At 34.0% G+C, this 24,615-nt stretch overlaps 1 protein-coding gene across 1 annotated transcript; it reads right to left on the bottom strand.

The window, feature by feature from the left end:
* Window positions 1–22,855, bottom strand: LOC128175066 (C-C chemokine receptor type 1-like). The gene is made up of 4 exons (XM_052840472.1): window positions 22,729–22,855; window positions 6,226–6,542; window positions 5,707–5,814; window positions 1–1,318 (listed from the first exon to the last, which is right to left on the bottom strand). Exon 4 carries the CDS (start codon window positions 1,290–1,292, stop codon window positions 159–161), a length of 1,134 nt encoding a protein of 377 aa, XP_052696432.1. The 5' UTR covers window positions 1,293–1,318; window positions 5,707–5,814; window positions 6,226–6,542; window positions 22,729–22,855; the 3' UTR covers window positions 1–158.
* Window positions 22,856–24,615: the final 1,760 nt, after the last annotated feature.

Below are 24,615 nucleotides of genomic sequence, written 5' to 3'. Positions count from 1 at the left end.
ATTTTTTAAACATGTGAACATAAATCATTTTTTCAAAAATTCCAACGTTAACCTTTCCAAATGAAATAGTTATAATAAATAAATAATTTATCAAACCATTAAAATCAAACTTTCATTGCTACGTCACTGTAACGATAACATAACAGTCTCACGCGCAATTACACATCATCCTTGGGTTTGTTTTTCAGAAAGCTCATTTCCATGGAGGCTGTGTTAAAGGTATCAGAAAACTCATCACTGCGCATGAACGGCACAAAATAGAAGAGTTTCTTCATCTCACGCCGGAAGTGGTGGGCGGTGACAAGGTAGATAAATATGTTACAACAGTACTGCGACAAGCCGATCTCGTCCACGGTTTTTTTGGCTTTGTACCACGACAGATGATTTCTCCACACTCGGTCCTTCGCGATCTCCGACAGTGGCAGCTCGAAGTTGCCATACTTGAATTCTCCCTGAAGAGCAAATAGAATGGACACCGGGATGACAGTAATAATTCGATAAAAGGAGACACACAGTAAGGTCAAAGTAGTGGGACTGCTCTTGGCTTTGCTATGGTGTCCGTTTTTATCCGGAGTAGAAAGACCTCGACACAGCGGCACCGTACTTCTCCGTATTTTGTCCGCTTTGGAAGCCGCCCTCATTACAAGCGTATTCAAAACGAGTGACGTCACAGGGAATATTACAAAGACGAGGCTGTCGGAGACCCACATCCACACGCGAGGAAAGTCGCTGTTTGGTCCTTGACACTCGCCGTATATAACATCCCAGCAGAATATCTGAGGTAGAGCTAGGAGAAGGGCAAGCACGGTAATACCAGATATCTCAAACGGTCCTCGATTGGTTGTGGAAAACCTCTGACTTTTGAAAGGGTGTATAATGGACAAGAAACGTTCAATGGTGAACCCAAGGATCAACAATGGGCTCATGTACATAGCAAACATGTAAAAAACAAAGTAGATCTGACACCAGCCCTCGATGTCAATGGTAGCGAGGCCCCAGGCAAACTTCAGCTCCTGTATCACGTGCAACAACAGGTAAAACAGGTCCGTGATCGCAAGCACGATAAGATACAGAGCGGAAATGTTGGTCCGACTGACGCGTGTTGACCATATTTTAATGGTGAGAGAATTCCCAGTTATCCCCACACAGTACCAGAATATGGTCATGTAACGATCAAACCATATCGTCATTGGCGCAAACTCAGAGATGATACAGATGTACGCCTCCATGCTGCCATTAGAAACGGCGCACCGGAAGTCAGTGTTGTTTGTCATTCTTGATGAATTTTCCATTTTCGGAAACTTTTCATTTGCTCCCCCTGTTAAATATAAAAGTAATACAAATATGGATTGTTTAAAGTTAAGCTTTACTGCATGTTGAAACACTTTTTGAAAGCAAGCTGAATGCACACAGCCTGCACTGAAGTTTCAGGTAACGGATTCTGTCATGAAAATTCAATAGCTGTGCGTGAAGTTAGTTAGATGACAGTGGTAAGTTATATAGCTATATTTACATTCTACTGTGTTTTTCCATTAAATTCCGTGATGTTTAAATGCCTCTAAATGCAACTCCTATTCACTGCGTATGAATTCACGAGTAACTTACATAAGTAGTTCTCAAACAGTGATTTCTATGTTATCAGTTAAAAAATGTATTTCATGAATGTTGTCAAAACACCATGTTTTATAATAATTCAACAAAAAAGTTGACTTTATTGTTAAAAGCAACATTTCAAGAGTTATTTATCATGGATTATATTTTCATGCTCGTCGATCTCATCTCAACAGTCTATGTGAAAACCAGTTTAAACCGGTTTTACAAAACAGCTGTTCTTGCTGTTACTTATTCACTCCCTCCGTGATCTGCACTTTATATCGATTTATTTAAGTAAACGATTGATTTCTTCAGTAAGGGAATGTAAATATAAGCATTGAATGATTTATTTTTGACGTCGTCGTGTCAATAACTGCCGTCAGGTGAGCAGACAATCTATCATAACGCGCTAACGCGCGTTATTCAATTTGTCTGCTCACCTGACGGCAGTTATTGACACGACGACGTCAAAAATAAATCATTCAATGCTATAGTAAATATTTACATTTTTTAAATCTTTATTTCTACAGAACATACTTTTTTTAAAGAGACTTGTTGGAATTTTTACATCGAATTCGTATCATTTTTCACAGGTTCGTTTAAAATGGGATTGGGAAAGTCATTCAAACAATGCCACGCGACACATTAAGTAGAGGCTGTCTGATCGTGGCCATTATTAGACTAGATCAATTCTCATAAAAAGACGAGTGGTATAAAGATATTGAATTTTATTTTTATTATAATTACAAGCTATTCAAATTAATTGAATTTCTACTTTATTAAGCAACTGCTGGCAACTAAAAAGATACTCTATCAAAATTTAACGTAGATCTATTGACTAATTTGTTACTAATTGGTTGCCCGAACTCCTAAGAAAATTGTCATATGGCAAACGATGGATTTAATCAAAGTTTGTCCCATGTCACATGAATGAACGAAGAATGTGAAGTGATCGGGGTGGCATCATCTTGTGGCGGTAACTGTGACAGGTGTATCTCTCACAAGACTGATCAATTCTTTGAACCTCTTAAGCATGGTAATCATACTGATAGCTGGTAATTAGCCGGCGATCTGTGAGAGACTTGCAGCGGTTCCTACTTAGATTGGGTGTTTATCATCTTCCAAGATTGAGCGGTCGCTTACCTCCGAGGGGGACAAAAAAAGACATGGACAAGGCTCTTTTTGCTTGTAATTAAAATCAATTAACGGTGGATTAACAAGGAATTTACCTATTAGATCTAATTCAAATCTTACGATATGATTTCGTGAGCTTTGTATTACATGTAGTAAATTTAGTTAAGAAAAATTCCCTACATATTTAACTTGTATATAATGTTCTTTATTACCTAATCAAAGATATTTTGTTGTTTTATTACAAATTAAATATTTGCGTCTATTTTGAACTGCCGGTCAATAGACTGCGATCTATTGGACCGGCAACGTATTTCAGAACGCGGGTATGTTAATGTTACATCCTTTCGATAGTTCTCAGGGAATGTATATTCCTTTACATAGACGCTGTTTTTAGTACTTGATGAAACCAAATTCAAAATGGAGTATCAAAAAATTAATTAATCAACAGTTTTAAAGCCTCTTATAAGGTAAAAGACTATTTAAAATCTAATGGGTTGAAGACTCACCCTTCTTTGTGTAAACTTATATTAAATTGAGATGTTGTAATGCATGCAACAGGTTTTGTGCATGTAAAAGATGAAAAAAAATCTTAATACATTGCATAATGGCACGAAAACCATCTGCAATATGCAAATTGTAAACCCCGAAAACTAAAGAAGGAATTGGGTAATAAAACAATTATTTAATACTTGAACAGTCAAGGAACAGCTCAGTATGATCTATTGCCCTCGGCCATTGGCCTCGGGCAATAGATCATACTGAGCTGCTCAAGCATTAAATAATTGTGTACTATACTAAGCTATCTCTTCTGTAATTATCAAGGGGAACAGTATTAGTCTGTATATTGTTAAAGCCGGCCCACCCTCTTATATTCACTTACAGTAAAACACGGTTAAGGCGGACACGCTTATAATGAATTGACGCTTACAGGGAACTGATTTTCATTCCCCGTGACTTTATTTCATGTTGTTAACTTGACGGATATAACGAATTACGCTTATAACAAAGCAAAAATCGCCTGTTCCCGGGACTTTGTTGTAAACATGTTTTTACTGTATTTTTTTTTCCAAATCTTTTTGGATGTGAGAGCCAAAAAGTTAAATTTCCTCGACACTCCAAAAATTGAATTCTATGGTTGTTGTTTAAAAAAAAAAAGGTTAAGTATAACGTGGAATTTTTTTCCTGCTTCTCATCGGCTAAAAATGTTGCTTGTAGTCACATTTTCATATTTTAAATATGCAGTTACACAATTAATTTCTAAAACTATTATCTTGGAGTGTTTAAAACTGCTTATTTAGTCCAAATTATTTGATGCCATAGTCTCTGACCCATAGCAACTTAACAATTCGTTATTAAAAGATTAAAATGTTATTTTGTTAAAGATATTTTAAAGAAAAACTTAGTTGTAATAACGATTTTGTACAAGAGGTCCATGATAAGAGTCCAAATTCTATTGCAAAACATTCGGTCGGGGCGTTGTCAAATCCGATAAAGCCCGTGGGGCATTATGATAGATTTGACCACACTCCGACCGAAATTATCACCATAATATTCAAAGAATGATTCCTTATTACTTATATTTATATAATGTCCAATTTGTAATCTTTAAAACATTATTTAAAACCACTATTTTTTATCAGCACATGCGTATGTATTACTACGCGGCGCAGCCAATACCGTTTTTCGATTATGCTATAAGACACGCCTATTTTGTGTCATTCGTGTTTTATGAAAACTAATTCGGTTTTAGGGTTCAAAATTGATTCGTAATGTTATCACAGACAAAGACAGTGAGTTGAAAAGTAAATATTTGTAGTTAATGCCAATCGGGTCTAAAATGGTTCATCAATATGCCTGTGCATTGTTTTATTACCTTAAATGCTGTCGAAATACTTTAACATGCAACAGCCGAAACCATATTACGGTGTTCAATCTTATGTAAAGCCGAGATAAACTGTATGTAATTTTTCTGGTTGTGATGGAAAGTTTATTATAATAGTGTCTGCTGTTAGATTTTGTGGTTCCTTAGACTGTCTGATTTACTTCTTCATTGAGACAATTGTAGGAAACAGACGGTGTGAACGGAATTATAGGTAGGGCTCTGACTTTTACTCAGAGAAACAAAATAATGGAGTTGTTAAGGACACAAGTGACACGGAAACAGTTAGTGACAGAATTCTTGAAGAGCCCATATATAAATTTGTCCGAATCCATCGTTAGATCATCACATAACCACATTCTAAGTTTGCTAAACACTTTCAGTGTGAACGATAAAATAAAATAGTTTTGGAATTTGAAGGAACTTTTTTGATCGCCACATTTATCTAAGAAAACAATTTCTCTCAACGTTTCTGATAAGCAATTTTGTTTCCTGACACGCTTTAACCAAGATACTGGATGACGGCCTCCCGGGACCGTTTCATTATTGGAGGGCTTTTTTTATCAGCTCTGACGTATGATCTTTTATAAATATTCTGTAAATGAATCAGCGACCAGAGATGAAAACCATGGTGACAGTCTGAAAATTAGTGCTTCATGGAAAATCATTTTGTTAATTCAGTATTAACCTAATTACAGGATCTAATAAAGTAATATAGATTTTAAACTAATCTCATTTTTCATCAGTCGTACTTTAACAGACACACGTTCGGTGATGAGCGATAGTTTCCTACAGGAACTATTTCTTAAGGCTGTTGTGAATGCATCAGTATGATTTAGTGTCAGGCCAGATAGTTGTAGATCATGAATGCAACCAGAAATATTTCCTCTGATTAGAAATCGCTGCATTTTGTCATGAATCAAAATGAGAACTCCTGTAACCGGAAGGACGGATATCTGTGTGCGCACCAAGGAGTGAACAGAGATCCTTTATCAATGTAATTCACGTTACCAAAACAAATAACTCCAGATTAGTTAAAGCTACGGGGAATTCGTGATCAGTTGTTTTAGAATCAAATCAATTATTCACAAAATACTAACCCTAACAGGTTATCACTGGCCACAAGTGGACTTCTTAGTTGTTCAGCTGACTCATCAAAGATAATCTCAATCATCCATCTTGTCTCCTCGGTGATAAAAACTCTAACACTGCAAAGACGTAAGGTATTGACAAGAAATTAAACAGGAGAAAAATAATCATTACCAATACGTAGAAATCATTTAACGTACGGCCAATAAGCTTTAACATAAATCAATTCAAGTTCTTTATTTCCGAAAGATAATCTTCCCATCGGTTTACATATTATTAACATAACACAGGAACACGATAATTACAAACATCATAGACTAACAAAAGATAGTATAATTATTATAGTAGAAATATACACATTTTGATAACTACATATATTATGTAATTAAGTTTATTTAATAATGAAATATGATGAATGTCGTCCTCTCAATAATAAATAGATAAAAATCTAAAAAAAAAAGTAAATCATATCACAAAAAACAAGAAAACAATATAAAAGGGAACGGCTCCTGATATTAAATCTGTCTTACCTGGCCAGACAAATCCCCGATGTACCACGACGAAGACTTCAGATGAAAGAGGGATTCCCCCGGGAGGGATGTTGTAGGTGCTTCTTCCTGACAGTAACGGGATTTACAGTGAATCAGATACTGGCGGTACTACAGGGTGTTACACACATCAGGGGGGTACTCCCAGTACTACAGGGCGTCCCATACATCAGTCCGTGGATTCGTCACGTTCTTTATTTTTAGAGCTCTTGGAGTCCTCCTCTTTTTAGTACTCACTTCTTATTACGTGGGATGCCTCGGTGCCACGTAATTAGAGTTTTGATCGTATCGTGAGGACACTGTTTGTAAAGAAACAATATATGTATTCACTGCAAACAAAACGCCTCTAATGGCTGGTGTTGTGTTACTAGGGGAAATTAGGGGCTACGTAACAGTCAGATAGCAAGGAACCGAATGATGTCGGGTACAGAGTAGTCATAAATCAAACAATACGTCTATTCTTCATTTTATAAACAAGGGTGACTTTAATTAATTTGATTTCGTACTTTTCAATAATCCGAATCTTTGTTTAACATACAAGAACTCGACCTTTTATTACCCAGCAAAGACAACGTTGGTTTTGCTGATGTCGTATTTGCTAATTGAAATCATTGACGTCTGATTGGTGGTGAATGATGACGCCTTCGTCATAAAATGCAGCGTGTAATAAGTTATGTCGGGTTAACGTCGATCAGCAAGGCTTATGTATGATATGCACGTAAGATACTACAGTTGTTAATTCACCTGTGTGTACTTAAGAGGTCAGCCGTCTACACAGCAACCTTATCAGATACACATCTATTTGTCAATTGTTTTAACACACGGACATTAAACACGTGTTAAAGCTGCGACAGTCTCTGCGAATGACACTACCAAGTGCTTGCGGAGTTGATCAAATAATTATCGCAATCCTGGAATCTGTTCACACTGTAATATTTACATTCAGTGTATATTTTCCTTTATGTCTGCGACGTTCAATTTTCTATATTTACATCCTCTCTATTTCTAACGGAAACTTATAGCTCTATAGGAACAGCCAGACTGAAATCTACACGCCCCTTTTATCGATTGGTCGAAATCTACAGCGGCCGAAACTGACAGGACTGAAATTGCGATGCCCTGTTTATCGATTAGTCGAAGCCTACAGCGACCTAAGCAAAATCACGAACTGCACGAAATAATCATAATGATGTCAGACTCAAAGTCTCACATCTTCTCTATTTCTAACGGAAACTTATAGCTCTATAGGAACAGCCAGACTGAAATCTACACGCCCCTTTTATCGATTGGTCGAAATCTACAGCGGCCGAAACTGACAGGACTGAAATTGCGATGCCCTGTTTATCGATTAGTCGAAGCCTACAGCGACCTAAGAAAAATCACGAACTGCACGAAATAATCATAATGATGTCAGACTCAAAGTCTCACAGGAGACGATTTGGCTGTTTCTTTTTGCTAACGTACTTATGTACATTAACATTAATTTAGTGAATTTTACTTTCTTTTCGTAATCAATTTATTAATAATATAAGTTAAAAGAAAGATGTTAACATAAACAATGAAATGTTTTTTTTATTTTTTGGTGATTTATGCAGGTTATGAAGGTAGCGATCATTGCAGAATTTTTTTTTTCTGCAATGTCGCTACCTTCATATCCCGAATAAATCACCAAAGAAAGCATTTTATTGTTTTAATGAATACACTTTGCTAATGCATGCACCATTAGCACAGATACAAACGTGTTCACGTGTTTATAGTATATTTATTTTTGTAAGATTAAGTGAGACTTTCAATCTTACATAACCAATTTGATATGTACTCTTGAAAAACAATTATCAATATATATTTACATCTATCGACAATAATTTTTTCTATTTCTTACGGAAACTTACTGTAAATCATAGCTCTCTAGAAGCTGACAGGACTGAAATCTACATGTCCTGTTTATCGAAACCTACAAAATCACAAACTGCACGAAATAATCATGATGATGTCAGACTCCAATTCCAATATTTAATTTTTTTTACTTTTTACAATCAATGTATTATGATTTGTAAAAAGAAAGATGTACTGGAGCACTATCAGTAGATATAAACAATAAAATTCTTTCTTTGGTAATTCATGCACCTTCATATCATCAAAGATATCATTTTATTGTTGTTTAAATATTTGCATCCACTGAGTATGATTCCCTCCATTATTTGCGGAATCTAATTGTAATTCACAACTGTATATATAAATTGACAAAACTAAAATCTACACAATCCAGATCTAACCAGTTTATCGATCGGAAACCTTCAGCAACCTAAGAAAAATGACGGACTGCACAAAAACACATAGGTGACGATTTGATTGTTTCTTTAATTTTACATACTGAAGTAAGTTAACATTGATATAATTAATTTTCCTTTCTTTTTTACGACCAATATATTAATTTGTTAAAACAAAGGTGTAAATTTAAACAATAAATTGTTTTTTGATGATTCAATCATTGCAGAAAAATTAACATAACACGCTATGCATTTTTTTCTGCAATGCCGCCACCTTCGTATCCCGCATGAATCACCCACAAAAGCATTTAGTTCTTTAGATAAACCCTTAGAAGTTTTGAATATCTTTATACTGTATTACGATGTGAGATACTGATCTCAGATAGTTACAGTATTTAAAACTCAATGCCAAACAATTCTTCTAAACTCTCTCGTTATCGTGGTATGTAATGTGCACTCTGAGAACTGGAGCATAGCTTTAAAAGTACTAATCAGATTGAATTTAGTTAAATTATTCACCGACTAAATGAGTACCCATTACACCCTTTCATCATTAGAGTATACTTTATCAGTATAATCACAGCGTCAAGTGGTATTGAACGACTATTCATAGAGGAGACCTGCTTTCTCTTCTCCATCATCAATCATCTCACTGCGACCGTTCAGCCATTACCTCGCCCTGTTACCTCGTCCGATAGTTCAGCACCGATTTACTATAACACTGACAACTCTTTTATTGCATGGATCAGTTACAAATTTGCAAATTTGTATATAATTTTATATGTTTTATACTTTCCATACGTTGCTGAAAGGTTCTGACATCGCGCTAGATTAGTATGACGCATTCATTGCATACATTTTATGATTCTTGACTAAAAGACGAGATAGAGTTAATGTTACAATCGAACTTTCTTCTCAAGTTCCAATAAAGATTGGATAAAAATTCTCACTCGATGGCCAACAAAAGTTCCATAGGGTCAGCATTTTACCATTAATCAACACAGAATAAATAAGATACACGACAATAAAAATGGGAGCAAATATAGCTAATAGATATTTGCTTTGTATGGTAAAAATATTATTGTCGGAGACATGCAGAAGAGCTTTCAACGCCCTCCTTTTTTAAAATTGGGAATTGTCTGCTTTCGAAATGGGCAGTTATTAGGCGTGTGCCATTAATTCAGCGTGTAATATGACCGATAATGGACTATTACTACAGGATGTAGCTAAATATTTATTCAAAATGGTCGTATATAAATCTAATTACTTCAATCAATGTCATTTCTCCAAGAGGTGAACTGAGTGTCTTTGTTGTCCCTTTTTGGTTAAAAAATAAAAAACGAGTCCATCCTTGCCAGAAGCCTTGTCAATGACGTAAGTAGGACGATACAAAACAATTATTAATGCCGTATTATGAGAAATCAATTCCTGTATTTCTGCTTCATCAAATCAAGACAACTATTTAGGATATAAAGCACAAGAAACGCTTCTGTACAAAGCTGTATCTTAATGAATGTTTTTAATTACAATTATGCGCAAATCTTATCTCTTAAACATTATTAACGGAATTGGTTGGCTACTGTTTAATACCATTTTCAATAAAAATATATACTTGTATTTGTTCATTCAAAATTCCCTTTGCCATTACAATTGGTGAAAATTGAAAATTTCAATTGCTGATTTAAGTCCATTATACGAAGACAGTTTGGGTCATTAATACGAAAGCCGAGAAGGATCATTCGAGATTCGAGATTCAAAATACGAGATTCGAAATACGAGATTCGAGATTCGAAATTCGAGATTCAATATCTAAATTAACCAATCAAATCATGGATCTGAAACCTGTATCCTAGCAACATCAAACTGTTCTAAATAAAGATCATTCGTACATGCTCTTTCCTACAAATAAATGTCTTAATAGCTCTTATATAGTGGTTATAACATGGTTAAATTAACATTGATGAATTAACCCCACACAGTATAAACAATTAAATTAGAAATAACACTGTTGGCTTTGCGAATCTAAGTATTTCCCCCCGAACAATTTTAACCCGAAGTGTATTCGCCCCAACTGTGTAAAAATCGGCTCGCGATGAAAGATCTGTTTAATCTAAATGTTTTACCTATGAAACGAAACTCAATGAAATAATCGACATGTCAAAAGGTTATGATGAAGTTTTAAACCAAAGAAGATATAATGATTTACAACCTCAAAGACAAAAATCCAGATAAGAATATGTCGATATGAGAGAGAGAGACACAGACAGACAGACAGACAGACAGACAGTTTTGTAGTGTCAAATTCAGTTTTGATTTAGAATTTGAAATTGATTTGATTTGTTACAAGCATATATGGACAATAATTAAGCCTCTAAAAGGAGAAAAGATGGGAGGTAGCTAGGGAAGGGCAGACCAACAAGCAAGCTTTAATTTTAACGGTGTTAGCGCACCTGTGATTTACATCGACTCTCTCGATGCGGATGTTGTACTCCAATTATCTGGGGGGGGGGGGGGGGGGGGCTATAAAGTCCTAATTAGTTTGCCAGTTATTCTGTCCCCACTTTGTTTTCTCTTCGTTTTCCAGGTTTTTTTTTATTTGGCTCGGCAAATTAATATAAAACTTTTTGTGTAGCTCCATAACGATGCACTGTAGATAAATTATGAGTAGTTTTACTTTTGATAAACAGGTACATATCCGTACTTGATTTTTAATTTGACTCTTATAATCGGATTTAATATTCCAATAAATATAGGGTAGGAAATAGTAGACGGGACTTTTTTGCGCATATCCTACTGTACCATTCATTCAACACAGGTATTAGCACTCATCGAGTTCGACTTGCTTTCCATTTTTTCATCCACTGGATTTAAAGCTATTAATTTTTGAAAATATTTTGAATTTATGGCCTGATTATATATAAATAAGAGCTGCGCTGGTGCATCTATTTACCCAAATGGACCAAAATATAACCAATGAATCTAAAAAATTTGACAAAATTAGTTTTAAACGTACGACTCTTTTTCAATTCTAATCGGGTATGTCCTTTAGAAAAATCTTGAACCACACACATTTTAGCAAATAAAACGACAATTGTTTCATTTTTTTATGGGGAGGGAGGTGGTGCCGGTAAAGGACATGTATTGCTTGTGGCAGTTGTGCTATACTCTCATTTGTTATAATAGGTAATACTACATATTGATATAAAATGAAAGTTTCAAATTACACTGTACATAACTTCTATCATGCATTTTGACCCGTGCGATAGTTTAAAACAATTTTCAAAAAATGTAATGTAATTCAACCGATCATTTTTGAAATTTAATTTTCTGGATCCCCGCCTGATACGTCCGCCTTCTTGTATATTAGAATTACATGTGTACACATTAACTTAACCGGCTATGTTATGGGACGATAGCATTTTTTATCAATGTTTTTGCAGGATATGTAACAAATAACAGTCTATTTGTTGGTTTTTGCACTGATTATTTGAGATAATTTTATAATAATTTTATGCATTCCACACACCACTCACAGTTTCTTTATTTGGTGTTCTGTGTGTATGGCGACAAATTGGTAAATTTGCACCACTCACCCCTTGTAGCTTCATCCTGATTACATTTGATCTGGCTAAGTGTAATGTAGTAGTATATTAAATACACACATCTTTGTTTGCAGTGCTTATTTACATCTTTAGAGATTTACTTACAAAAAAAGTAAACATTTGTATGACTTATATGTTATTATTGTCAATTTTGGTGCGGGGGGGGGGGGGGGTAGGAAACTACAGAGAAACTTGGCTGTGAAACATATGCTTTTAATCTTTCTTATTGATATATCAATGAATGAATTATAACAAAATACATGTACAACAATTACAACAAATATTCATGCACAATCAAATTTTTAAAAAGTTTTACTGTTCTCTGCACAAGAAATCGGCAATGTGAACAAATTGGCACCCTATCATCCCTACCTTTAATTGTAAAGAGTAGGTATCCTTCTAAATTGAAAACAATTCCAAAAGTAAGACTCATAATAAGTTGTTTACTGAGGAAAAGGAAAATAAATTGTATTTATTAATAATTCCGTATAATGTGATAATATCTCAATGATTTGTTTATAATCATAGTACTAGTGTATCACTGTATGCATACATAAAAACGATAAGTAATGCTTATATTTATTAGTGAAACAGGACAGGTTATTTATATTTAGATTATTTAAATACATGTACTAATCTTCATGCGGGGATCTAGAAAGGAGGGGGTCAGGGGATCTGGACCCCCTCTTCGGGAAAATTGGAGCTTATTAAATTTACATAGTAAAATTTTTTTAAAATTGGCCTAGGACCTCCTACAGAAAAAATTAGCTACGCTTATGAAGTTCTCTACCATAAACGCATTTTTACACAAAAGGGGTGAATAAACCCGGGTTGGTGGTGAAATACCCCAGGGTTCAAACGCATCAGGTGGAAATGCACCACGGCAAACAAAATCACTTAGATCCGCGAAGCACACTGCATTATTACTAGTCTACTTAGATATTCTGTGTAAAAGTAAATAATTATTTAGTTAGGTAGGGAGAAGTGAACATAGCATTTATTAAGAGCTATAAAGACATTTATTTGTAGGAAAGAGCATGTACGAATGATCTTTATTTAGAACAGTTTGATGTTGCTAGGATACAGGTTTCAGATCCATGATTTGATTGGTTAATTTAGATATTGAATCTCGAATTTCGAATCTCGAATCTCGTATTTCGAATCTCGTATTTCGAATCTCGAATCTCGAATGATCCTTCTCGGCTTTCGTACATTCATGCAAGTCTTCATTTCAGCTGAGATGATTTGATACACTATAAACGACGGGTTAAATCAAGAATTTATGGGAGATGTCTTCACTAATTTATGTATGATTTTTTTTACAACTAACAACGCCCTTAAAAACTTTAGAATGTGCCCCTTTAAGGAACCAATGTATACAATATAAAGGTCACCCATCTCTCCCTTACCCATCCCTTCAACCCCCCCCCCCATTCAAACACACACACACACACACACACACACACACACACACACACACTCACTTACTTACACCATATATGTGTTTGCATTCTTTGTTTCAATATCTCTAATAATGTAAAAATATGGAACCACTTACAATAAAATTAATAAAATTTGAATATTTTGTTGTCCCCGTATTTTATCACGTATTTCATTTGCTATACTGAAATTTAATTTGAGAGAAAGAGGGAGTCTTGAGATTGCCTCATGAATTTGTCTAATTTTTTTTTTATTCATCTGTTTACTTAGAAACGGTTAATATGCATTTGCTGGGATGACTTATTGATATCAATAACTATCTTGCCAAACAATTATGCAAGTTTTCTTTTCGTCAAATATAAGACTGGTGGTTCTTGCGTAATGAAAACATCTGAAATGATCCATAGGAAGACAATATCACGCGTCTTCAGCCTAATGGCCAGTAATGTAGCGATGAACACGTTTTTATGAATCTCATCATCTCAATATAAAGTCAATTTTATCTCTTCTTCAATGCTGTCACTGCACAGTAAAAGTAATCGCAATTGTTTCATTGAAACCGCGACTGCTCCAGCATCACAGACCACGATGGGATTATCTGTCTGGCGTGAAATCTTTCCTGCGCCACTGCGGAAATCTTGCAAACATGCTCTGGTCTCGTAAGATAATGAAAAGAAATTTTACTTAGGCCACGCCAATATAATTCCTTGTTCGTCGGACATTCAGTGAAAAAGGGTACGAGCGGACGAGCGATTAAAAAATTAAATTATTATTTTTTGTACCCAAAACTTTTAGGCGGTACATAGATATATTTGAGCGGAGAGTTATATTTCTTCTACTTGTACATGATTTATAAATTAAAACTATAAACAATCTTAAAAATAGAGCGGAAACAGAACAAGAAATAATGCAGATGCGGGAAATTAACAATATTATTTACAAGTATAGTTTTATTTAAATACGAGCGCGCGGGGTCCGACAAAAAAGGAATTATATTTGTGTGGCCTTAAGCACTTTCATTTCTGCATCCAAGAATACAGGCGCTTGATACATTTATGATAAATGATGTCGACGTACGCACTCATCAGATCCATTCTATCCGCAATGCGAAGTAGTTCTTTACAGAAGTAAGGTCGTGAAGACCGTTAATCATTTAAAGCATTATAGATAACTAAATAATTCTCTAAGCACAAATGTTACATAGAAACAATGAAAAATGAAATACATGTATTTAAATCCTAATTTCACATTAAAGCTTGTTAGCACTAATTCATTGAATATATTGTCATAGCAGCCCAAAGCGAAGACAAGAGCTAGCAGTAGCTAACACTAACCCCGTATCTATAGACTTGCATTAAGGCTCAATTGACTACTGTTGAATACGGCAATTACATATATTCCGGAATGGATAAGGAGAGCAATATATAGCCCAGAAAAGACAACAATTTCTATGTCAATGACAGCAAGTCAGTTCAGACAGTTAATTTCCTAAATATTGATCAACTCATATTTTCTTATAAAACATTTATTTTCCATTTTTATTAAGAATATTTCCGAAGCTAACTCACTAGATAATCATATTAATCTATATAATCTATATAACAACTTTTGCTAAATCAGCAATGCTTAGACATTTGTCAAACAATAAATAATCTTACAAAATATAATTTTTTTTAATCGTTTCACCATTTTGATTGGTTAATGGTCACTGTGGGAAACTCACGACCAGTTTCAAATGCACTTATCCATACTAACTGTTGATATTTCTTGATTTTTTTGTTGATTTCAAAGATATTTTTATGAATTTAATCGAACAAATAAGGTAATTTCCCGAATTTTGAGAGGTTGTCAATTAAGATGTTTGCGTGCGTTTGCAATCACTTGATATCATACTTTCTTTCTAAAAAATTGAAACAATAGCATAAAAATGCAAAAAAATAAAACAACCAAAAAGAAAAAAAAACAACATTGGGAGCGTTCGTGAAACCGATCGCGAGAGAAAGATAATTGAGTTGGCTTGCGGTCGGTGGTCAGTGTATGAGAGACTTGCTTGGGTTTCCGACGATGGTTTTCAGCTCACCCACAAATCACCATACCCGGGGCTAGATCGTACGGTATATCTCATACACTGCCACACAAAAAATTATCCATCTCTGGAAAAACAAATCTTTGGAGATATCAGTGTTTCCTTTGACACATGAATGCGCTTATCCGCATCCACGAAACGCCCAGTTTACCTTTAAACTTGAAGGTGCTGGAAAGATTTTAAACTGGTAAATACGGTATTATAGCAAAAATAGAATAAGTAGGGAGATAGCAGGGGACCAATTAACACTAATTAGGAAGATTGTTTAACTGTCAACGATATGTTAAATATCTGTAGATTTCCGCAAAATAACCGGGAAAAGGCTAGATGACCGACTTGATGAGAAACGATGGAACTTTCATACATGAATAACTCTCTCTCTCTCTCTCTCTGTTATCTCGTGGCCGTGGTGAGGCTGATCGGCGAATAAGCGTGAAATATTGATACCATTTATGAAATGAATAAGGTATTGTTAATCACAAAGTGTACACAGTTTGACACATACACGCACATTGTTAATAAATATGCATAATGGGGCACAGACTCACTGAGCCCGGGACACTGTATAAATAGATATATGACCCAGATAAACACGGTATAAATAGAGATATGACCCAGATTAACGCTTTATTTGACTCGTTCTTACTTTGCACGTTCAGTAGCACGTGTAAATATATCAATATCACTCTGAATATATTTTGTCACCTTTAACATATTATAATAAAAAAAATCATAACGCAATTTTGTTGTGATAAATGATAGAATGACTGGACTAATTATTAATTTTTTGCTCTAGAAAATCAGCATTCAGTTTTCAGTAGGAAACAGCGCGCTTTGGTGTTATATAATGACTGTAAATTTCTTTAAAGAAAGAACTTGTAACTTATCATAAAAATAAAGAAAATAAATAATAAGAACTTCTAATTACAAAATTATACAAGATATTGTGGTTTTTCACACAATATATACTATATTTGAACTGGTTATAGATAAGAAAGCCATTGTTTTACATAAGAAAAAAATACTAGTATTCACGATGATTTAACTTTTTACAAATTAAATTATTAAGTTTGTAACTTCCCACAAATTATACATGATACTTGTATTTTAACTGCTCATAAAATATACACGACAATTAAACTAACAATGAAACACGATATTGTAAGTAGTCATAGAATATGCACGTCAATTTAACTAATGATGAAACACGATATTGTAAGTAGTCATAGAATATGCACGTCAATTATTCTAGTCATGAAACACGATATTGTAAGTAGTCATAGAATATACACGACAATTTAAGTAGTCATGAAACACGATCTATATGTTGTAAGAACTAATCGATTGTCTGATCAAGATATTCATGCAACACATTTGGACCATATTTTAAAACGAAAACATGCATAAAACCAATTGAAATCTATGAAAGGGGAAAATTTCCAAGATATCTTTATTGACACATTATCATTTTCACACACAAAAATTTACAGGAACGAAAAAAAGACTTTTTGCGCAGATTTATAATGGGGAATATTAGCATACCGGATAATGTATAACAGTTAGGGAACCCCATCCCAACCACCCCGCATGTTGTCAATCGTCGTTTTTTTTTTTATAAAATGATAAAAAAAATAAATAAACCAATTGCCCCAGAGAGATTCAGAACTTTTTGACAGACGATTCTATGCACCTGTTGAATACCAAACAGGAAAATTTGTTTTCTCTACTGTGACAGATGTTGAACAAACTGAAAAGAATATAGTGAGTACTTCATATTAGCGTGGGATAAAAATAGTTGCTTCAGGTGTATCGGATAGTTGTTGGCGCACCTAATATTCATTAACGTATTCCTATACATCCGGGTATTCATAACGGTTCATATTTGCAGATAATCCGACAGTTTCTGATGATACTCTATTGTCTGTCCCAATTTATTGCTTCTGTCGAATTTTAACGATTTTAATAGAAAGAAACTTATAAGTCAAATATATAAGTTCAATTGAAATCGATGAAGGGGGGGGGGGGGGGATTTGAGATTCATTCACTGACAATCTCTCTTTTTGTTCGGAGCAAGTCACTGGAACGGAAACACATTTCTTTGGGAGATTAATGATTAAAAGTGGTAACTTCTATTTCCATTCAAAAGTATTTGTGACAACTCGCACTTTCTTTAGCGTTATCATCCGCGGTACTTTCATCCCATTTGCAATGCAAAATCCCCGTATACTTTTTTTTATGTTCAGTCGTGTATCTGACGAAATCTGACTAACTAGAGGGAGTGTTTCATAGAAGACAAATCTTCCGATTTGTTCATAATGTTGAAAGAACATCGTTTGCACTCTGATTTATTGATAAATAACAAATACTTGAAGGAAATGCGCTGTATAAATGGGACTGGGACTGAGTAAAGATGCAGATAATCCAAACCCCAGTGATTCCGACAGCTGTACGGGATCTGGTACATATGTAAAAAAAAAATATGCTATCACTATGAGTACTGTCACTTACAGCAAAGATATTGCTCTAATTATTGCGACTAATACTTATTTATGTAAGATAGGAATAGTTGAATCAGAGTTATGTACATTTTGTAGATGTAATGCAGAAACTATTTGTCATCTTTTTTGGGAATGTGAATATGTGAGTGAAATCTGGGATAATTTACTAGTTTGGATGAAGGACGAATTTGAATTAGATATACCATTGAACAAAATAGATGTTATATTTGGTAGATATTACAAATATTATAACATTTTCAATATAATAATATGTATTGTAAAGAGACATATATATAGAAAAAGGAGTAGAAAAGAATTACCCTCCTTTACTGGAATCAAACGTGAAATACTTTATTATTACAAATGTGAAAAATTTATTTACACGAAAAATTGTGAATTAGAGATATTTCATGTAAGATGGGCGAGGTTGTCCTTTAATAATGATTGTTGATTTTAAGCCTTTTTCCCCTATGATCTTAGATATTACAAAGTAATTTATTTTTGTTTACTGTAAAATGCTGATTTTTTGTACTTGATTATGATGTAGAGTAATGTGCATATACATGCAACTGAATGAGTGGGTGTATGAATGATGTTATTTGTAAAAACACCCCGTTTCAAAATTTTTTTCAGTATATATAATGTTAACTTATAGACTCCAAGGCTCCCCAACCTCGGCTGTAAGAATACTCTTACATGTTCTGGGGTAATAAAAACAGTTACAAAAAAAAAGAAAAAGATATTGCTCTATTAAAGGTAGTACTCTTCATCATGATATACCTGAACCATACTGTGTACGACTATTTGCTGGAGTTCGTGCATGTAATAATACGTGGGCCTAATTCATGCTTGACTTGCAAAGGAAATTGTTCTTCTTGGTATACTAGTATCTAAGTTGATCATTCCGATAAACAATTCAACAAAAATATTTATACCCAGTATTAAGATCTACTTGCCTTACTATTAGAATAATGCACGGGATAATGATTCATTTTTGACTTACAAAGGTAATTGTTCCTCTTGATGTATCTTAAGTTGATAATTCTGATAAAAAAAAGTGTTTCCTCGCGGTAAAACTATATACTGATGATCTACATGGCTGCGGTTGGATTACAGTAATGTGAAAGTGTGCAAACTACATAAAATCGCTGTCAGCATACCAAGGTTTCGATAGGAAATATGGCTCCACTGCATGTCTCAATGCTAGGAGTCATTCTATCCCTAGAACCATTCCAGGACAACCTGTCTGTTGGGAAGAATCGCCAGTGCAGACAAATGGTCGCATTCTGTTTCTGGCATCAGTAGATTAAACACAATGAGAGAACTTTGACAAGCCCCATTTCCCCTAGAAACAAAATTGCTATATCAGAAATAACAACAGCTGCCTTGGCCTTGAGAGGGAGCCTTTGTTCAGGGAACCTTAACTTTTCAGTCCAATCAAAAACCTTGATATTGATGTTTTTGATTAAATTTACATGTATAATATCTAAAGGTACAGTAGATAGGCCACCAATCTTACGGTAGCCGCGGTAGATAGAACGATAAGACTTAATCTACGGAAGGAAATCTTTTTCTTTTTTTGTATAAACATAAGGATATAAGATTTCATTAAGAATGTTGTATTTATCTTTTGCTGACGAAAACCTGTGTGAATGTGTCAGACGAAATTTAAGGACCTCCGTGACAAAGATTACATCACAATGTGAAGCCACATTTTACTTGATATATATTCTCTGTGTTAATCTAGGTAATTAAGGAATTGTAATTAACGACAATTTTTCTTTAATTAACTAAACATACCCTTCGATTTCGTCACACCCGATTGCACACTGAAACCAGCTACAGTGGCCAACGTCTGGTCCTTTGCTGGTCTTTGATTTTATGCAATTGTCCGTTGTTCTTTTTGTAAACAATGCATTAACCGATAGACTGTTGCTGATCATGATATTTCCCTCGCGTGGAAAGTGTGTAAAGTGTTACCATTTTCATCATCTGTTTCTTATCCGAAAAATCCTCTACATAAAAGCTAATGAACTATATAATATGTAAATGAAATGGATTTATTTTGTTTCAATATTGTCGCTGAAATTATGATTTTTTGTATAATCACAGGATGATAGAGAAAATATGACATATGTTTATCTCTCATTGAATGATATGCATGTACATGATACATGCGCGGAGAGTTCGTTTTAAAACTGGTTAGATGTTGGTTTTATATAAATCACAATCGATAGAAGAGGGAATCCTGAGTTACTATACATGTACATCACATAAAAAGCTCGGAGTTTAAGATTATAGTTATTTACTTGATCTAACATATCTGATACTGTTTTGAATGCCCATTACAGTTCCAAGGAATTAAGTTAAATAAAGTGAAACATACCCTATAAAGACACAAGGATTACAGTTTTGTATTATGTAGGTTAATTGCGATCTGCGTGCTTTACGTAGCAGAGATGGGAAACTAAATATTAGCATCAAAATAGCAGAATTATGTCAAATGGTTTACTAGACTTTTACAAAAATATAGTTTTTATAACAAATTGCCATCGCTCCCTATTTTTACACCTCTGTTTCTCACCACATTTCATTTATTTAGCAGCTCTAATATTTAAGATTTTAAGGATGAATTTAATAACTTGATCATTCAATAACATCAGATGAAGGACTCCCCACCCAGGTTTACATCAGGGTTATGAGTAGCACAGCAGTAACTGAACATCCGGGCTCAGCTATAAAGGAAATGAAACTTTCTTCAATTTTGTTTTCAAACCACACAACCATTCTTGCTGTGTTTAGGATACATTTTTCGTGCTTTGATCTACTATTATTTACAATAATGTTATTTTGGATATCATTGAATACACGTCTTGCTAACATACATTATGTATTCAGCAGATTCAGATGATCAGTTCAAAAACTTGGACAGAACAGAGATCTTGATTTTCCTTGAATGTTGTCAATAGTTGTCCTGAGTTGTTCTTTCACTATATAAGCCTGTGTGGTGAGATGTTTGATTCTTTACGACTATCCTACTCTATTATATGTCTGCAAAATCCAGTTCATCATAGAACAGATTAATTACAATTCAAAGTGAACTAGTCAGTAGTCTCAAAGTACAGAAGCTCGATTTTGTAGCCATTTGGTAAAGATAAGGCACCATGAAAAACCCAAACACCGATTTTATTACGTCTTTTCTTCTTTTTTGGTAGATTTTTTTCCCGTACATTACAAATGCTACAAAATTTTAGTCACTGGAGATTAATGATACCTTAATTAAAAGTTTACCTCAAAAGTTTTATGAAGTTTTAAAATAGTATCAGAGTTTATGGATCACCCTGTACTATAATATACTAATCTATACTAATATCAGATTTTTTTTATACATTAACGCCATCTTTCTACAATTTCATTGTTCACGATTTCTGAAACTTTTCATTCAGAGCTTGGTAAAACAGATTAAGTATGTTTTTATCCCCGAATGTTTATTTTAGATTTTTTCCATAATTTTTAAGTATTTATGAAACTGCTTTCGATACCAGTATTTAATACAAGAAATCTCTCTCTCTCTCTCTCTCTCTCTCTCTCTCTCTCTCTCTCTCTCTCTCTCTCACATACATTAAAGGCATTTTAGGGAAATTTATGCAAATTAAAGTAACTGGAGATTTGGGGTAATTTTAAGATATGCTGCTAATGATCGGAGAGGGCTACTTTGAAGCAATCGTTTTTGGATCGTGACAAAAAAGCCGATATCTATAATTTTGGCCATTTCAATCTCCATCATCATGTTCATTAGAGGTACTAACGACTGGAGTTTGATGGATTTCTTTGGACCCCAATCGTTCATTGCCCCCGTCTTTATTTAAGTTTTATTTTTTCACCAATTGTCATTGCGGAAAACATATCAATCTTTTAAAGGCACGTAGTACCAGCGCTTTTTGTCGCATCAAATATTTTTCTTAAATTTACATATAAATAGTCCCTCCCCATTTTTGGACCATGTAAAAATTTAAAGCAAAAAAAAAAGGAAACTGTGAAATTGAAAATATAGGTATACTATGCCCTTCCCCCAAGATTTTGATGATTTTCAGAAGAAAAAAACTTGATACACATGTATTTTGGATTTTGAGTCTGCCCCCCGCCTTACTTTAAAAAACGATGCTACGTGCCCTTTTTTAATATATTTATTCAAAATCAATTGATGACAAATTATTGGCAAAAATAAACAGCAATCAATGCTTGATTAAAAAACCAAAGAACTTTATCTGTAAAAATATGACATGTGATAATATATAGCATGTGCACTTATTTTTTGTTTATAAATTCATTTCAATTGTTCTTTAATCATCGTTTCATCTAATTTTGTCGAAGTTTAAAATATTAAGAGTAAGTGATTAATAAAATATAAAACGGTTTGTATTTATACAATTGTATCAAAAATAATAATTTAATAATAAGTTTACAACAGCTAGATTCTGCATAGATGAATAAAAATACAATATGTTAAAGATTCTACGTTTAATTTTTATATAATAGTCCTATGTTTCATTTTGTCCTGACATATCAACAAAATAAAAGTCTCTTACCCCCTGAACGATGACTTCCTTTCTATCGGTTCCAGATAAGATACGGGAGAGTTGGATTTGAATGATGCTGGAAATCGTTCAACGGAGGAGAGAAGCGCACTGACTGATGAATCCCGATCCCGATCACCGGCCGACCTACAGATCGAAGTAGTCCTGTCGTTAACCGCCAATGCGGGAAATCGTTAAAATCCCATGGGAGACAGGAGCAGTTTTCTTCATCAAATCTCTCCAAAACAGACATTTATTAGATTTTTATATTAAAGTTCTGATATAATAAAGCTTTTTTTTCGCGAAAAATAAAAAAAAAACCACACAGCTTAAGCTGTTAACTGTGTTTTGTATTTCATTCGTTTCGTCTGGTTTTTTTTTTAGCTCACCTGATTTTTCTTTTTTTCTTAAAATTTTAAAACTCGGCAGTGTTTTAATAAAAAAAACCTCCAAATTTAAATTCTTATCAGCAGTTGCTATTTTCACAGTCGTGTAGCTGGAAAAATATCACTATTTTTAGTATATATATCTCAATCATTTTAGAGCATTTGGAATTTTTTTTTAATCATGCGGTTTTTCTTTACGTTGATCGACAATATTGCTAGTGTATGTCTTGAGGTTTAGAATTCAACTGCTGATTAGACCCGAAAGTAATATACAATCCGCATCTCTTATTATTTCATGTATATATCTTTTAACATCTCTAATTTATGGTATCATTTTATATTAGTTTACTTTTTCCTCAGTTTTTATAGATCTGTGTGTGAGGTCTGTAAAATATGTCAAATGAAAAACAAAATGAATAAAAGAGAGAAACAAAATATCACAGAAAAAAAGTTGGTTACTAGAACTCCGGTCAGATTTGGACAGTGTTCTTTATGAAAGAAATGTGACCCATGGACCTCTTGTTTCTTGATAAGTTTCTAAAAAATGACAAAAATTGAAAGAAGAGAAAAATAAGAATCATCATAAACCGACTGTCTCAAAGTCTACAGCATAATAAATGATGAACTTTTGCGACGACATAAACTGTTTTATAGCAGAAAATAATGAATTTCACGCAAAACCAATTCCTGTATTTTTTCATTCTACAAGAGGGGAACTCGAGACATCGGTCCATGCTTCAGAACCATCATTAGTTTTCATTGATTTTTATCATACGAAACACAGTTAAATTTTCGAACTCTTAAAAAAAGCTTTATTAAATGGGTTTTCTATGTCTGAATTAAGGAGGGGAACAGTCAACAATTTACTCGTCAGATCCGCCTTTGAATTTTAGATGTGATAATTTGGACCATAAAATAATATATAATAATAAAAAATCCACTTTGTTTTACTTTTTTTAATTTGAACATTTTCCCGTATCTTGTATTATGGATATAAGTATATAAACGACATCGACCGTTCTACAAACCCTCAGGCAAGGCAAGGGAATATATAGTCAAACTATTCTTGTTCTAACTTTATAAATATAATCCAAAAAAAAAAACAGTTAAAAACTGAAAGCTTGAACAGGTAACTAGTACAACAGGTATAAACACTAGTAAAAATGCATGAAGAATGTTATACTTATGTATATACATGTATCAGTAACTCTGGAATATGTTCCATGTTATACATATTTGTGAACACTTATATTTTGCATCTTTTGGGTTTGGTAAAGGCCTTGTATGATTACATTTACAGGTAATGAATGTTGTATTTCTTTAGGCTGTTGTTTCTGAGCTCTCTTGTGTCTTGTCGAGTGACGACCGAGGGAGGGCCGCTGATCGGTCTGTTGTTATGCCTTGTCATTTTATGGCTTGTCTGATTAATAAATGGAATGGAATCCTTTCAGACATATTAGCCAATCAACGGGCATCAATCGCTAGGGAACACCAAAATCCTTTTTTCCCTGTA

This window comes from Crassostrea angulata, chromosome 3 (assembly GCF_025612915.1).
Source record: "Crassostrea angulata isolate pt1a10 chromosome 3, ASM2561291v2, whole genome shotgun sequence".
Taxonomy (NCBI): domain Eukaryota; kingdom Metazoa; phylum Mollusca; class Bivalvia; order Ostreida; family Ostreidae; genus Magallana; species Magallana angulata.
Note: the sequence above shows the minus strand (reverse complement) of the source record. Positions and strands in the feature narration are given on the sequence as shown.

Excerpts from the sequence above, each read along its gene's own strand:
- LOC128175066 (XM_052840472.1), bottom strand. The coding sequence starts at position 1,292 with ATGGAAAATTCATCAAGAATGACAAACAACACTGACTTCCGGTGCGCC.